The sequence below is a fragment of the Ostrinia furnacalis genome, unplaced genomic scaffold (assembly GCF_004193835.3).
Source record: "Ostrinia furnacalis isolate ACB-3 unplaced genomic scaffold, ASM419383v2 OfSCF7532, whole genome shotgun sequence".
NCBI lineage: Eukaryota > Metazoa > Arthropoda > Insecta > Lepidoptera > Crambidae > Ostrinia > Ostrinia furnacalis.
The window spans coordinates 118,611-136,475 of record NW_021137771.1 but is presented as its reverse complement, the minus strand read 5'-3'; the positions used below and the strand labels follow the sequence as shown (position 1 = coordinate 136,475).

General features: G+C 35.5%; 3 protein-coding genes across 7 annotated transcripts in view; 1 reads left to right on the top strand and 2 right to left on the bottom strand.

Annotated features, from left to right (window-relative positions):
- The window catches only part of DUBAI (Deubiquitinating apoptotic inhibitor), a 34,444-nt gene extending 32,699 nt beyond the window's left edge, over positions 1 to 1,745 (bottom strand). The window contains exons 1-2 of one of the 2 annotated variants that reach the window (XM_028321434.1): positions 1,325 to 1,745; positions 197 to 351 (exon numbers count right to left, since the gene is read on the bottom strand). In XM_028321434.1, the coding sequence (XP_028177235.1) occupies positions 197 to 344 (148 nt within the window). In that variant the 5' untranslated portion in view covers positions 345 to 351; positions 1,325 to 1,745. Of the gene's footprint in view, positions 1 to 196; positions 352 to 473; positions 710 to 1,324 lie in introns of those variants that run through there. The other variant, XM_028321433.1, reaches the window with a different exon arrangement.
- A 365-nt stretch (positions 1,746 to 2,110) lies between these two features.
- On the top strand, positions 2,111 to 15,775 carry LOC114365047 (uncharacterized). The gene is made up of 9 exons (XM_028321494.1): positions 2,111 to 2,455; positions 2,746 to 2,940; positions 3,032 to 3,145; positions 4,243 to 4,392; positions 9,815 to 11,073; positions 11,263 to 12,439; positions 12,636 to 12,754; positions 13,515 to 13,905; positions 14,599 to 15,775. The coding sequence occupies exons 1-9, from the start codon at positions 2,299 to 2,301 to the stop codon at positions 14,787 to 14,789; spliced, it is 3,753 nt and encodes a 1,250-aa protein (XP_028177295.1). The 5' UTR covers positions 2,111 to 2,298; the 3' UTR covers positions 14,790 to 15,775.
- The window catches only part of magu (SPARC related modular calcium binding-like protein magu), a 26,633-nt gene continuing 24,272 nt past the window's right edge, over positions 15,505 to 17,865 (bottom strand). For all 4 annotated transcript variants that reach the window (XM_028321495.1, XM_028321496.1, XM_028321498.1 and 1 more), the window contains one exon: positions 15,505 to 17,014. In XM_028321495.1, the coding sequence (XP_028177296.1) occupies positions 16,935 to 17,014 (80 nt within the window). In that variant the 3' untranslated portion in view covers positions 15,505 to 16,934. The remainder of the gene's footprint in view (positions 17,015 to 17,865) is intronic.

Below are 17,865 nucleotides of genomic sequence, written 5' to 3'. Positions count from 1 at the left end.
CAAGTTTTAATCAGACTAACGAAAATCAAATCATTTTTATTTATATAGATATTGCATTGTTCGTTCGTTTCAGCCAAAAGACGTCCACTGCTGGACAAAGGCCTCCCCCAAGGATTTCCACAAAGACCGGTCCAGCACCATTCACATCCAGACGCCCCCCTATATTGCATTAATGATATAATATAAAACTACTTACCAAGGCATTTCACGATGTCTTGGCAATTCTTGATGAGGTCACTGGGTGGCGGCAAGTAATTTGGTTGCATTTGGATGTACTGCACCAGCGCAGTCAGGTCCAGCTGATTGCGGTTGTCATGCACCAGCTCGTGCTTCTTTACCGCCATCTTGGTTCTAAAACAAAATTAAATTTAAATAATTGACAAATAAAGAAACCAGAATATTTTCATCTCAAATAGCCCTGTACATGAATTTAATTTGGATCATATTTTATCTAACACTTGTCTTTTGCATACCTTGGCTCTTTTTTATTATTTTTCTTGGTCTTTTTCAGATTATTATTTTTTTTGTTCTTTTTCAGATTATTATTTGTCTTTTTCTTTTTTGGATTATTTTTTGGCTTGTTGTTATTCAGATTTTTATCTGAGTAATTGTTATTCAGAGTATTATTCTGAGGATTATCCAGAACAACAATCGGCCTATTCTTCCGCGGTCTCAGTCGAAGCACATAACTCATTTTGCTAATTATCTCTCTAAGGGACAGGTACCATTCTGAGTGAAACGTGATTTTAGTAAAACACAGTTTTACAACTAAAACTGATGTGGGAAGAAACAAAACCTGTTATTTTATAAGGCCAAAAAATAAACAGGATCAAAACAAATAATCACTAATTCACAAAACGAACATAATATTGTAAATAATAATTAAATAAAAAAAAATTGAATAGGATATGTAAAAAAAAAAAACTTTTAAACAAGTCTTGAATAACTCTTGTTAACTAACATAAAAAGTTTTCAACTGTATTTTACCAATGTTTAATTCATTTGTAGTTCACTTATCAAATAGTAAGCCACTAAATCTCTGGACCAATATTAACACAATCTACACAGAAAAGTTGCAAGTGAGACAGGTGTGTTCACCTCGAACGCCGGCTATGCACTGACGGGACTTGCACCCCCTGTGATCAATCTGTAAACACTAGTGCATCCCAACTTATCATGCGCAATTTCACCCACACTGCGCGTTGCGAACTACCCCATCCATCTGTCTGTTTCCATCAATATAAATACGTACTTACACAACTAAAATGGCTTCCCAAGATCTATATGATTAACCTGAAGCGAGATGAGATAAAGAAATACTTACTTTTTAGATTTAATGCAATCCGTTTGGAGAAATACCACCACACACAAATTCACACGAGTTGCTCAATAATAAAAATATACATTGTCCTGCACCTCTATCTTTTGAATCGATATGTTTGCATTGTCACTTTTCACTGAGGAATAAAATTAAGAACAATTCTTCACAATCGCGACTGAATAAAAAGACATTTCATTTCGTCAACAAAGTTAACTACTGCGACTGCGGAAGATCGGGTCAGATTATTCACACACAACGAGCGAGCTGGATCTTAAAACAAGCTCAAACTAGAAAACGTGTTCAAACAAGGACGAGAAAGTCTTTTATGATTAAATATTCACTGTTTAAACTGTAACTCGCGTTTGATTGAAACAAAAGATTGATTTTATTCAACAAAGTCTTCCATTGAAATCGCACAACTAATTTCTAGAGTCTATGGTCTCCTTAGTTTATGGTATAGAGTTTAAGTAGACCAAAGAGTCTAAATAAAAACCACTAAATTCTCTATGACCACTTCGAGCAAGACTACTTAGGGAGACGACATAATCATGGCCCGACCGGAACTAACCATGACCATGTAAATATACTGCGTATAATTTTTAAAATGATTTAATAATATGTAAAACTAAATAAAATTTTACGGATAATAATAATTAATAATAGTATTATTGAAAAAAGAAATTAAAATACAGGACAGTGAATCCAAAACTATTTCGATTATACAATTTATACATCACTAGTAGGCATAAACAATCCATTTGCATCCTAGCGAAACAAAAAACTAAACAGTGAATCTATGGCATTATGAAAAAAAACTGACAACAAAAAATATTAAATCTACCAACAAAAATGTAAAAATAGTTTCCAAAAATAACACCATATTGTGTTCAAGCTTAGTATTTCATTCAAGTAAAAAATACTGAATAATATGCAAGGCTTCCGGTTTACATGAAATTTTTTAGTGCATGGTGTAAATAATGGATGCTTCGGCATCACCAAGAGTGGATGCTGATATAAACGAAGTTTATGGATTTTTTGTCAAAATTGAAAATTCATCCTACTCTAGCCCTTTTAAGCATAAGAATACAGTCATTAAATATACAAAACTTCCAGATTTTGACTTTGATTCAAGAGGTAAAGTTGGCATTGTTGTTTTGCTACAATAATTTATTTCAAGTAACTTCTGTGTAATTTGACCTATTTTATTTAGGTTTCAAGCTCAATGGTTGACTTAATACCAATAGCATTAAAGTAATGATTAGGCTATCTAAGAGTATGTGTAAAATTCTGCCATTTTCATTATGTTTACACCATAACAAAAGAACCCTTATATCAATCTAGTGTCTGCTTACAGTACCTTTTATTTTAGTTATAGATTTAGACGTTTTGCATATTAATTTATATGTTTAATTAATTAATTCCAGTATCATGGCCCGAGAAAAGTTACACATTGCAGCCTCGTCTACGACGCATCATCACTCTTGACGATCCCGAAGTCATTACTAGTCGTTCCCTGAAGCCTGACTTGATAGCACCCTTAAAGACCATGTCTTCTGTTACCAGAAGAAAAATAGTAACCATTGCTGAAGATGATGAAAGTGATCTTCATCCTAAATTTTGTAAGTTTTATTTAAATATAGGTTTTTCTCTGCTCAAGATTCACTTATAACATTAAACATATTTTCATATACTATGCCTATTTCCTTTCAGCTAAAGATGTAAAAAGATGTAGTAAAACTTCAAACAAAGCTGTTGAAGCAGAATTGAAGAATGAAAAACAATTTTCTCAGAGAACCACTTCCAGACTAACAAATTCTTCCAAATGTTAGTATCCAACCCAGTAACATTTCTTTATTCCCTCATTATTCTTTTGTTTATGTTAAGTCATGTCAGCGACCAGCGAGGCTTTCATTGAGAGACAAACAAAATTATAGCTAAATATGCTCGGTAATGAAAAATTGTTGTTTATTACTATCAATTAGATACTCTAGTTAGAGAGTTGATTTAGAATTATGTATATTAAAATGCAAATGCGTGTTGATGTAAGTAGGCTAATCAGGGCTGCATACTGCTAGTAAAATTGCCTTTTTTTTTTTCATTAATATTCCTTCTACATTGGATTCCGGTCCATATTTTTTAGTATATTTTAGCCAACACCTAATGTGCTAAACATTTTTATGTATTTACTTTTATTGAATGTTACATAGAGAACCTGATATACATTATGTCTGCTGTAAAAATTGCTGTGTGTAGTTATTTTACAGCTACAGGGTATGCATAGAAAACTACAAGATGCAGGGTTTATCCATCTCTCAGAATAAATCTTAAAATCTATGCACAAAACATTGCCAAACAAGTATTTGGTAGTAATAGCATCTTAGTCTTAAAATAATAGTTTACCGTGTAATCAGCTTATTTATTTTTCCTCATGTACATACTATTGTTTTTTTTTTTTGTTTTGCTTGCTTTTGTTTGCACTGTACTTTGGCGAAATATCTTTTTCTGTTTGTGCTGAGCTGTATATTGCTAACTAAGCGAATTGTGTATAATAATGTGAGCAAGAAGCTATAAATTATACTAAAAAACTTGTTTATGATGTAGCGTTAGGGAAACATGATAGGGCGTAAATCCTCTAAATTGTAATGAACATTTACAAGACTTAACACTAGAATGAATTTTAATTGAACCCATATTATGTTGTCCCGAAGTGGTGGTAGGGCAAACTATATTTAGGACGTGTATAAGCGCCCTGGGAAGGGCGTAAATAATGCATAAAAGCATTGACTTTGAAAAATGAATTGCCTTACTGGTGGTCATGGTATATTTTTGTAGTATCATTATGGCAGTTGCGAAATAACATTTCACATTAACATTGTTTTCAATTTTTATATTAATATCATTAGATTTTACTTTATTTTTAGATTCAAGAGAAACTAAACCAAGTGCCAAATCCCCTAATTTGATTAATAGAAAAGATGTTAGTGCACCTAAACCTAACTTCAAAAGTAAATATTCAAACTTGAGCCAGTCTTCACCAGATAACACGAAGGTCCGGAGCATGAAGGAACGAGGTAAGGAGTCATTTTATTTAATTACAAAAATATGCTTTTTATGGTTAATTAATAGGATAATTGAAATCAATATTATTGAAACTTTAGGTTTTGTTTGGCAAAGAGAAACTAGCATAGGTTACTTAGTTTTATTCAGTAACTTAAACTACAGTACTAAACATAATATAACAATAGAGCTATTAAATATCTTATTTCACAGAAAAATGTTACAGGCACAGCAAAATAGTTCAATGGAGAAGTTTCAATTTTTTTCTTTTAATAAAACTTGAAAATATAAGTAAAACTATTTTTTTTTCATTTATTTGGGACAAAAAACAGTCTTACAATGGGTCTTAGTCTAGGATTGCACTTATATATCTAAACTATTGTATGACCAACAACAATGTCCACATATTACATATAAATATTTTATTGAGAGCAGAGACCTTTAAAAAAAATTAGGTTTATGAAAGAATCATGGAAAAATCTCTAAAAATAAAGAAGTTACAGGGCCTTAAAGTTGCGCATATCAAATATGTATTTCGCGCTGTTTGATCGGTGAAGTCACGGCAATCATTCGGAGTACACACAGTAAATCACCCCTGCCCCCCTAGACACTAGACAAAACGCACTTTTTGATCGAATCGAAAATCGAATCCGTCAAAACTCCATACAAAAAAGGGGCTTTTCGACCACTTTGCGACTGGTTTGCGATTATAATTTGCACTTTGTCTAGACCCACTGGTCCAATGCTGTTGACAGATCCAATTTTTTAAAATTTAGTAGATTTTAATTTTTTTGCCAGAATCACTCAATATTCTTTCTTAGTAAAATTTGTAACCTTTTTTAAAAATATCCCAGACCAGAGCCCCGATTACGGCAACTTTTAACGTCTACAATCCAGACACGCTTCATCGATTCTGCGATACGATTGGTCAAAACAGCTGACGTACGCTGTTGAACGACCAATCGTATCGCAGAATCGAGAAGCGTGTCTGGATCGGAAACGTTAAAAGATACCGTAATCGGGACTCTGGCCATATACAAAAAGATTAAAAAGACTTTGACATAATAGTGTCATTCTTGACAACGCGCCAGGGGTGGTAAGCATTGTATAGTTCCAAAATACTGAACTGTCCTATGCATGACATTGACAGTGGGGCGCCACCGTCAATACCGGATCGCTGGTTCCGATTTTTGCCATGTTGGAAACAATATAGTTGAACGATGGTAGCGCCCCCCTGTCATTGAGTTTGGTGGGACAGTTCAGCGTGGGTCATCTATATTTGAAACTAGAACGGGTGGCGTGACGTCACGACACCGCCTATGTTTGAGTTCCACGCAAAAATATGTAGGTAATTTAAATAATTAATTTCTCAGCCATTTCTTGATGGATTTGAAAAAAAAACTTCACCGTCTTTTTAGTTTTGGTCTATATTTTAATCCCATTCAGAGTAATAATAATATAATATTTTCAACATTAGGAAACTTCTCCATTCTCTAAAGCCTGGTCCGTGAGCACGTAGAATCCCGTCCAATGACCCCAAGCTACCCATCCCTATCGCTCGCGCGTAATTATGTTGCTGTCGCGCTCACACACTCACTGCGGGCGCCCGCGCCCGTCGCACAGTCGCGACAGCAACATAATGAGGATCAGTACTGTTGTAGAAAATTCAATAAAACTAGTNCAAAAATTTTTGCACTGTGTATTAAGGATTTCTTAGCCCTATAAATCTGCATTCACAGCTAAAAATCGAAATGATCCTCATTACGCGCGAGCGATAGGGATGGGTAGCTTGGGGTCATTGGACGGGATTCTACGTGCTCACGGACCAGGCTTTAGTAGTATAAGTTTTAAAGGTTAGAAAGCCGATTCCAGTACCTCTAGTACGAAAAACTTTCGAGTTCGTTTCGTTGCGTATTCAAAGTGTCATCGAAAAATTTTGTATGAAAAATTAAACAGCGCCCCCTATATTATAGCCGCCCTAGGGGGCGCTGTTTAATTTTTCATACAAAATTTTTCGATGACACTTTGAATACGCAACGAAACGAACTCGAAAGTTTTTCGTACTAGAGGTACTGATTGAAAACAGTGATGACCTATTTGTCGTGGTTAACAATCAGGCCAGGCAGCGAAATAGTTTTGAAGTTGTAGAAACTGACTATTTATCAACACATGTATAGCCTGACCAGGAACATAAAAACCCTGGCATAGAGGCGCGTCAATTGCATTTGATAGTGCAACACTGAGTACAGTCGTACCTGTGTTAAATGGGGATGTTGCCTGGGTCAAAAAGCAAGAGTTTTAATTAGTCCGTCAGTTAACTTATCAAAAAATACTCTACACGTATTTTTCACTTTTTCAAACTAATGAAAATTTAAAGAGATAAAGCGCCCCAAAGTTCATAAGAAGAGGCCCGTGACGTCAACGCTTGCTTAAAAATGCCGCACGTTGTGACGTCGTGCGCAACTTCAACGCACCATAACTATGTAATTATTTGTTAGATTGACAAATAAAAATATATGTGTCCAATATTTTTTGATATTAAACATTACGGACTAAAAAAATTTTTTTAGGCAACTAGCCTATTAATAGGCTAACTTTATGTATCAGGATTCTGGATTACGGGCTAATTTGATATTTTCATAAATTTACGAAAAAATATTATTATAGGTAACCTGGTTTAAATAAATTAAATGAAACCATCAATCGAGTTAGTAGGTTTTATTTTATTATTCGTCAATAATCAAATTCAGAACTTGAATATTCAACTGCAATGTCTGCTCATGAACGCTTCAAACTCGGTACTTCTTTCCCAATTCCATAAAATTCAACACTTAGAAAGTGACAAAAAACTTTAAAATAGGTAGTTGAAACAAACCACAGCTAATTTTCATAGTGGACTGTACTATACGATAAACATGTCAGTCAATTTGACAACCTTTGTCGGAAACATTATTCAATGAAAATATTGTCCGAACCCTTAGTATTTCTCTTCGACAAATACTTTAACACATTGTGAACCACTTTTCTTTCACGACTATAAAAATATTTTAGCAATTTAATTCATAAAACCAATTGCGCACATTTAAAATAAAGTTTGTTCACACTTTGACAGCAATAGACTGACATGCAAGGTGACATGTCAATGAAGTTTTCAGTTACTGTTGCCATTAAAAGAAATTAGTACCATTAGTTTTCCGCAACATGGCGAGGGTTTTTATGTTCCTGGTCAGGCTATATACACATTTATCACAAAAACAATAATTTGTATTAAATTTTAAATTAATTAATTGAATTTATTTACATAATATTGGTAATAGAGTAATAACAACAACGATATGATTTAATAATCAAAAGTCATAATGTTACGACCGAACTTCGAAAATAACAATTTGTGCAGTGATTATTTTTTACTACCTACCTACTTGTTAATAAATTTTCTCTACCCACACTCCAGAAATTATTGTATTTGTTTAGATAATTTAGTTCCCGTAATGTGACAAGTTGTGCCCGTGACTTCGGACGCGTGAAATTAGTTTCCATAATACTTCCGGGTTTTGCAACATTTTTCTAATGGCTGTAGGGTGATGTTTTATAACATTAAAGCTTTCCTCGATAAATGGGCTGTCCGACACCATAATATTACCTATTTCAAATCGGAAAAGTACTTCCTGAGATTAGCGTGTTCAAGAAAACAAACAAACAAAAATACTCTTCAGCATTTTATTAATAAGATAAAAATAAAAAAATAGTATCGATTTGTGATGTGAGAAATAAAGAAATTATTTCTGCTCTCTACGAAGTGCGTGTGTGTATGGACTGAACACATTGATAACTTATTCAGTAGAGTACTTCAGATTGTCAATCAGGCTACTGTAACAAACGTAACGGGCCAATTACTCGTCCATAATCTATACTTATAATAAATCTGTAGAGAGGTCAATTCTGTACATGAAGTATATTTTCAAAATAACTATCAGGAGGTGATTAGTGATCGATACTGATGCCAAAAATGCAATCAGTAAAATTTTTGTCTGTCTGTCTGTCTGTCCGTCTGTCTGTCTGTCTGTCTGTCTGTCTGTATGTTCCTTATAGAAACAAAAACTACTTGACGGATTTTAACGAAACTTGGTACAATTATTCTTCATACTCCTGGGAAGGTTATAGGATACTTAGGAATTCCCACGGGAACGGGAATTAGCGGGAAAATCCTTTTGTATGAAAAATCTAAACCGCTTAAGTTAGACGCTTGAAATTTGGCATGCAGGTACCTTAGTGAACGTAAAGCTTAGTTACAACAGGATATTGCAAAATTCCCACGGGAACGGGAGTTAGCGGGAAAAAACATTTGTATGAAAAAATCTAAACCGCGTAAGATAGATGAAGGGGGTAAAACGGGATCCACGCGTACGAAGTCGCGGGCGGCCGCTAGTTAATAATAAAACGGAAAGTGCCGCCATTACTGTCTCGCCATGGCTCGAGTAGGGAACACTGTTCAAAACAGTTCTCTAAACGGACGGGAAGCTTTCCCAGTGAATCGCTGAAACATTTTTAAGGTTCCGTACAAGCAAGCATTTTTTCAGGGGTTCGGTTGACTTGATATGTTATAAAAATGTTGTATTGTATCACGGAAGGACGTGTTGTGTGAATCTTTCATAAAGTGTAACTAACTTAGGTCGTCTTAAAGTAAAATCGTAACGTTAATTTTTAAAATATAGACTTATGTTCAGCAATATTTTTATGATACTTATTAATTATTAAAAACCAAATTTTATAACTGAGAAATTCATGAAAAAATCTTGTTATGTTACGAAAATAATCATAAATACATACAATCTCTACCAGTTTATTTGTACAGATTATCCGTATCACGTCGATCTCAATCAATGCAATAAATCTTAAAAAATCATAGTGTTTTGGGATATAATCTTTGACCTCTCAGCGTCCAGATTCTATCTCTTATATCAAAACAGCGCGAAGGGGTTGAACATCGCGACAGTGAGAATAGAAATCAATATTCGACGCGTGGGATGACGACAAATGCGCGAGTACTTTAATTTGTTCGTTGTATCCCGACGCGTATTAACACTTGTTGCTGGATCCTTCATTTGATCCTTTATTTACACCCGTGACCCGGTGTCCTACAGTACGTGACGTAATTTGCACCCGCCGTGATCCGGTGTCCTACAGTACGCGACGTAACGGCAAGAAGGGAGGGTTAACCACTTTTAGCGCTCCCGCTCGATTGTACGGAACCCCTTTTTGAAACGAATAAAGGCCATAAGTGACAGTGCGCGGTTTCGTTTACCAAAATGTATTAGTTTCGTAGTTCAGTGTTAACGTTTAAGATCCTTTACCTTCGTTTAATGTGTTTATTTATTTATTTGTAATAGGTATACAAACAGATGTGTTAATACAATACGTTTTTTTTAATTTTAGATACCATCCGGACTAAAAGCACCATCGCCGCATCTAAAGTTAGTCTGAAAAACTCAATAACCCCAAGTGAAAGTGAAAAAGAGTTATCAGTGATCAAAACTAAACTATACGATTCTTTGAAAGGAAATACTCAAAATAAGAAATCAATAGAACGTCCAAGATATAGCAAGACATCAACACAGTCCAATAAAAACAGTGCAACAACTTTTCTTAGAGAAATAAAAAGCAAAAATAAACCTGTGACTATAATACATGTACCACTAGATGAAAATTATCAAAGAGATAATATCAAAGACAGTGAATCACATCAAACATTAGTACTGCCTGTGATTGATTTAAACAACAAAAAAGATTTTGGTACTTTTGTAGAAAACGAAATATACTCAAAGGATGTTAATATAGGGACGGACCCTAGACCGATTACTTTTGATAAAGTAACACAGTCCGATGCGTGTGAAACACTCTCAAAGAGCTTAGAAAACGCAAACGTACAGACTGATCTATTAAGAGAAGCATTTGATAGTCTTGATATACCAAATGTAACATTAACAAAGGATAAAAATGAATCCAAAGAAGAGTCAGTAAAGTTTAATAGTAAATCATTACCAAATCTCAAAATCCCTTCGTTGGACTCCAGCCTACAAAGCAATGAATGTAGTAATGATGAATCCAAGTTCTTCAATAGCACTTCGTACATAATCGGCCACGCGACTGTCACGTGCACCACAAAGCAAAAGATAAACTTCCATGTGGTGGGTAGTAGTAATGAAACGTCTAATCAATCTCCTAGTCCACTAAGTTATCCTGTAAATGTAGTTTCCATTTATGAAAAAGAAATAAAGAAAAAGCAGCTTCGTGACTCATTCGAACAGGAGGACAAATCCAACGCGAAGTGTACTAATTGCTTGAATGAACTAAAGTCGCTTAATTGTTCCTACGTCTTCAATAGCAATAAATTAGTGAAACCGTCGGACATTATCAGCACAATAAGAGTTAATAATGACCTATTACAAAGTGACTACATTTGTGAGCAGTTTGAAAGGGAGCTCAACTTTATAGATTCCTTTTTTGAGTCCCTGCAGTATTTAGAAAGCTGCTCGCTCGCCGATAAGTGTTTCACAGAGAATAAAGTTAAGAGTTGGGTAAATAACACTGATTTCGATGTGAAGAATTCAGAATATGGTTGTTTCTTGTCAAAACTCGAAAATGGCGCGATTGTTGATGATACGGAAACAATGGCTTCGAAGAGTCTTTGTCTGGTGAGTGTTATTCTTTCCATTCGTAAACACTTAGAAAGCGATCACTTATTTGCATCATTAATTAATTGTCCTCCATCACATTAGCTGTAACTTTCTTAATGGATGATCTTCAAAAGTTGTTCATTATTAGGTACTTTATATTTGCGTGTCGGGAATATAACAGTGGTTTTAAAATAATTTTGCTTTCAGCTCAACTTGCTCATTCGTGATGAACAAAGACGAGCAAAGAATCTTCTGTTCGTGCTTAAAATGCGAGAAGATGCTCTTAAAGACTTCACTAAGTCGCAAATACTGTGGTTAGAGAATAAGAAGAAACAGGAAAACACTGATATATCTACATTGAAGAAGAAACAACGCGGCGCGCTTCTGAAGCTACAGCATGAATGCGGGGAAATGCAACGTATGAGAAAAGCTCTCCTCACACAGTCAGAGAAGCGGAAAGTTGTGCTTCTGAAAACGAAGAAAAATATAGAACTAAAGTTGAAGAATAGTGTTGATGTTGAACAAATACTTTTGAGCAAGAAAAAATTGAAACGCAACTCATTTGATCGTAATACTGCTCCGCTCAAGTGTTTCGATCTATCCAGCAGCGGCTGTGAAGAGAGTTCAACTTCCCGCCCAAAGTCGGCAATACCTTTGATGGAAGTGCCGCCCACGGTCGCCGCTGTTCGCAGTGCCGAGAAGTGTATACAGACTGGTGAAAGTGAGATAGAGAGCTTAAAGGTCGACCAAGCAACAGACACGGCAGCTGAAAACTTCGTCGTAGTCGACGGGGGATATCTCAATATTCTATTCCATAACCTTTCAATGCCTCAAATCTTCAGTAGCGGTAAACAGTACGAAGTCAATGAAGAAGCATTGCGAAATATAGTCAATTCGGTAAACTCAAACCAAAATATGAACGAAGGAGACGTGTTAGATAGGTTCATGAATCAAATAAAAAATCCTGATTTAGAAACGAGTACGCCGTCCACGGCTCGCAGTCTCGTCGAGGAGATGGATCAGTATTACAAAGGTCTCATCGAGGAGGAGAAGTCTCCCGTTGAATCGCACGTTCGTGAATCCGTGATTTATGAAGTCAAGGATTCGTTAGTTCAAGCGGTAGACCCCGTACAGTTTGAGAGCAGAAGTTTCCAGAGTGCGTCTACGATGACTAGTGATAGTGCGGACACTGTGGTGTTAGATAATGTGGACGACTTGAATCGGGAGTGTGTTTGTGACACTTCAGTGGAGACTGAGGCTTTGAAGGAGCCTTCGTCGCCTGTAGGGCAGGGGCCGTTACCGGTGCCCGCGGGGTCCGCCGAGCCGGGACCCGAACCCCAGACCACATTGTGGGCGATCCCCAAATCATCCAACACCAACTCAGGTAAACACACACTAAATAACTTGCAACTATAAATAATCTAGACTGGTGTTTTGGGCAGTGTTAATACAGTTGAAAACATTTACTATCCAGACACGTTAGTTTTGTTTATACATTAATCACCTTAAAGTAAATACATAGTTAAAAATCACGATTCTGTATAATATGTTCTTGTAACGAAAGTATCGAATAATTTCAGATTGCTCCAGCATCAGTAGCCCGTCCCCCAGTCAAAGTGGGACGTCCCTTTCGTCTATGACGTCACCGCTCAACGAAGCAGAGGAGTTGCGACGTCAACAACTGGCTATAGAAAGAGAGGTATAATAATTATATTATTATTTTCTTATATTCATAGTTATTTGCAGACAGTAAGAGTAGATATTCACATAGTCCAAAAGAATAGCTTTTGTGGTATTATTATTTTTATTGTTTAGTATCTCGGTAACCTTCTGACCCCGGTCGATGCAGACTAATTTGTTGCGAACTTTATTATAACCCTTCCCTTAAGTGGTTCACATCCTGTACATTGTAGTCTCAATCAAGTTATAGCCCTACAAACAGGGTCCCGGCCCCCATCCCTATTTTGCGTATCTGCTACTTGATTTCGAAAATCGTTATTACTGTGACAACAATCGTCTGAGCAAGACCTACATGGTAGGTTTGAGATATCATCCGTTAAAATTTGATATTTAGTTTCAATCTATTTGTATATTCAACTAGCTGTGCCCGCTACTACATAGGCTTGAAAATAATTTGAATAATTTCCCGTTTTTGGGTCATTTTTCTTTACTGCTCCGCCCCTATTGGCTGNGCTAAAAATTCTACTTTAGTTTGTAATTTTTTTTTGGTGGATAATGCGTTTATATAAGTCATAATAGATCACCTAAATAAATATGGCGAGGATTGAAATCAACACCCTGTATAGCCTAAAGCCTTCCTCGATAAATGGGCTATCCAACACAAAACTATTTTTTCAAATCGGACCAACAGTTCCTGACATTAGCGCGTTCAAGCAAACAAAAATTTGTACAAATTTTAAATTCCCATTCATTATTTAATAATTATCTTTATCTTCCAGATAAAGGCGTTGGAGCAGCAGCAATGTCAACTGCTGGTTGTAAGAGAGATCCCGGACAAACCACCGCCTCCTTACACCCCACCGGCCGAAGCTCGAGTGTCCAAACTACCTCGGATGTATGTAGCCGACGAAACCACCGAAGAAAAGATACAAAGATACATAAAAGATCCTCACACTGGAGACCATGATCCCACCGATGCATTCGACAGTTTTGTCAGAGACTTTTGTCTGGAAACCATAGAGAGGCAAACGCAAGAAAAGAGCGACAAGCCATGGGATTCGTGTAACTTGTTACCGCAAAAACCACCGGAGGACACAGAAAAAGTGATAAAGAAAACATCCTCGCATCTATTAGAAATTCTAACGGGCGTCGCTCCTACAATAGTGTCTGGTGAGTTTTTTTAATATTAATTATACCTTGGTGTCCGAGTTTTATTTTAATTTATTGTATTAAATTCCCGTTGTCTCACTAGGGGGACAAGCCTGGTGGTGACAACGGGAATAAACCCATCTTAGTTTCACGTTCTATTCTTTTACTATTGCATCTCATGCGTGGACAGTGATTAGCCTCCCTAACCCGTCTGGCCAGCATGGGAAGTGCAGGCTAAATCCTCCCTTTTGCCTCTAGTAAATTCTCCTGCAGTGGACCTGATGCTGATGATCCTTATGAAAAAAATAAAGTAAACGATTATTATGATAAGAGTGCGTGGACTTTACCTGCCTAGCTCGCACTTGTTACGTGTGAACGTGTCATGGAAGCTATAAATTACTAACCTCGAAAAAGAGGTTGACAAAGGTGACTGAATTTCTTCCGCCACTTCTCAGCTCCAGCCCATATGTCCGGAAGTGGTGGTAGAGCCAGCTATATTGGGACCGTTTAGGCGCGATTGGTCCAATCCAAGACCAATTTATTTTGGACCAATAACGAATTGGCCCAATAGCGAATTGGACCAATCGCGAATTGAACTAATCGCGAATTTGTGATTTTTTTACGATTGGACCAATTGATAATTGGACCAATCGCGCCGACACGAGTAAAAGTGCCCTGAATAAACTACTTGATTTGATTTTATTTCATTTCCAGGTGTTGGCGCCCGCCGGTCGGACCACATCGACGACATTCTGTTCGCCGAGTGGCGCCGCTGCGAGCCCGAGTGGACGGCTCTCCACACGGACGAAGCTTTAGTCAAAAATCAAATTTTCGAGTGCATCTTCCAGAAAATTCTCACCGAAACCGTAGACGAATACAAAAGGACAGTCCTGTTAAACAAATAGTTCTAGTGAAATATACAATGTGTTGTTAAGTTTAGTTTGGCGAAGCATTAGAAATTGCTGTGCGATTGCAGTATATATTTAATCGTTGGTCGGTATGTTGGTTGCATTTGCGTAGTTTGTATCAGGCGAATGGCACGAATATTGATTTTGAATTGGTTAAAGTTTGTTGATACGAAAATTTGCATGTTTTGTAAACAGTAATACTATTGGAGAACACAGATTAAGCGGGATAGAACATAATTTTCTTCTCTCTCTCTCTCTTAAAGAGATGAAAATATTGTGTATATCTTCCATTCGTGCCATCACGTCTGAAACTTGCTATTCACGGCTGTTGAACTCGTAGTTAGTTTAAGTAGTAAGAGCTTATTTAATTGCATTTACAAGAGTGTCGTTTCTATTTAAAATTGTCGGTCAGTGTAAAAACAAACACTTTTTAAAGTTAAATTATTTATTTAAAATAATATTGAAAAAATATCACATAGTCCTTATAATTTCACACTGACTACCTAAATTATAAATACTTTTTAATACAGCTTGCTGGCACGCAAAATGTATTTTTTTATTTCATTCTAAATTTATTAGGTCACACATGAAATCAGGGCCGTATTAAGAAATGTTATATTTAGATAATCCTTGCATATTTTGACAAATTATTACATGTTTAGCATGGCCATATTTGGTTTGGTTACTTGATGTAGTCCAATATAATGTTATCTTAGAATATACACAAGGGGAACACAAAACTACATAAATTATCCACCATTTTCAATTTACCACCAAAGAGATCATTATTTTTATAGACAATTTTTATTCCTTTAAAATATAACATTTCAAGATTTACACATTATAATACAGATGTATTTTCGTATTCCCCTTTGAATATTCTATTTGCGATTCAGCGATTCATTTTCGATATTTTAATAAACGTTTGGACATCAACATAACACAATTTGTAACAAATATGACGTTGGTTGATGTCAGCTTGACTGTATGTATAAAACATAACAATACATTCGCGTCAGCTATGTAGAAACTACATAATATATTTAACATTATACTACATAAAATACAGTTAAAAATACGCCTAACATTCAAATGATTCGTTTATACTTCGACCGATAAATTATAATTACTTTAGCGTCCCAATAGGTACTACCTTTTAACTATTTTTATATAAATATATGAATAAAAGTTTTAAGCTATATTACCTCAATCAATTGATTTTCACTTATTTACACGGCAGGATAATACTTGCGTTTTCAACTTACAAACGAAAGAACAACTTTAGACAATAGAATACACAATACCCGGTACAAGATTGGATTAAGCCAATACGAAATTGCATATACTTCACGTGATATTAGAAATCTTAACGATCTCAAATATGCGAAATTACTGGATGTTTAAGGAACCACATATAAATACAAAACATACATAATTAAAGTGTCACTAGCTTTCGCAAAACCATTTATTTGATCTAACGTACAATGATTGGCTTACACAGCGAAAGTTACTCTTGTACAGCTCATAAAAATCACTTGTACAAATATTTGTTGATTAGAGAGAGCATAAATATGTCCTCAAGAATACACAATTCATATCACATAACAGTATTGTGATTAAAATATACATTATATTCAAGAACAATCACGGTTTAGGACCACTCATGAATTTGTTGTCGAACAAATGGTAAAGTATTACAGCTAATTTTATTGTAATGTAAAATAGAACATTAAGCAAACATTTCAGGTAAATATTTTTATCATAGTAATATTTAAAGAATTTTATGCCAAAATTAAAACACAGAAATAAGAAGTTGCCCTAAAGTTATAAATGAGATACAGCGTAAGACTAGTAAGCCCGGATGGTCGATTAGCAAATACTAAGCCAATACTTCTCCGAGAAATGCGAGAATCTTATAGATACTCAATAAAACATCAGTATGTTGATGATAAATCATTCAGTGTCACACAATCTTTTAATATACACATTCACTACCATTCGTAAACACTAACACTGGCACGATTAAGTTTTTGTTGAATTCATTTTGGCAGAGAACTGTGCCTGTAGACAATGTAACATTCGATTCATTTCATCAATCGAATCGATATTTATTACGAGTGTTATACTGTCTAGATGCACTGGTTAATCATCAGCCTTTAGGATTGATTCTAGCGGGTTGGGGCCTTTCCTTCTTGGATTGGTTGGCGGCTTCGTCGCTTCAGCTTTAAAAAATACACAACACAAATTAGATAATAATATACACTCGACAGCAAATAAATCGCACCACCCGCGACGCGAACTTTAAAGATTTTCTTTTGACACAATAATGGTGCCCCAACAATATTGGTGTTATTTGAAAGCCCAATAAATATCCTTAAAGAAAAACACATTTAATTTCTTAATAAATGATTAACATATACCATGAATGTGACTTGAAAAAAGACCTCACTTTGGGCTCACCTTTGGGATCAATTAGACCAATTTTTATGGTTATAAAACCAAATAATGATCACACGTGTCCTCTTTAACAGATGGATAGCGATTAATCCCAACTTAACAGTTTTATAGCCATAAAAGTTGGCTCAAGCGTAACTATCTATTTTTTGAAGAAGTGACTCTGGATCCTTCTAAAGAAACATTTTTGGGGTAAAAACCTTTCCTATAATGAAATGAAGTTTAGAACTAGGCTTCAGAATGGTACCAATATTGGTGTGAAGTGGGGATGCATACGTTTGAAAGTGCTTGTCGCGGGTGGTGCGATTTATTTGCTGTCGAGTGTACATTTATCAGTAAGGTCGAAATGTGAGTTACCTTTATTGACACATTTTAAATTTCCTCATTGACTGGTATCGATTCAGTAATACCGAAATCGGTTAATTAAGTATCAATCATCATCATATCAAAATCATTCATCAATAATAAAATTGGGTAGTTGACACCACTTATCAATTTTCTAGAATCAATTTAATTCCTAGTTGCCAAATGAGTGACGTCCTATGTTTGCATTGCCATACAAAAGTATACTAAAACTGCGTTTTGCGCTGTCCAAAGTTAATTGATTGGTGATGTCAAC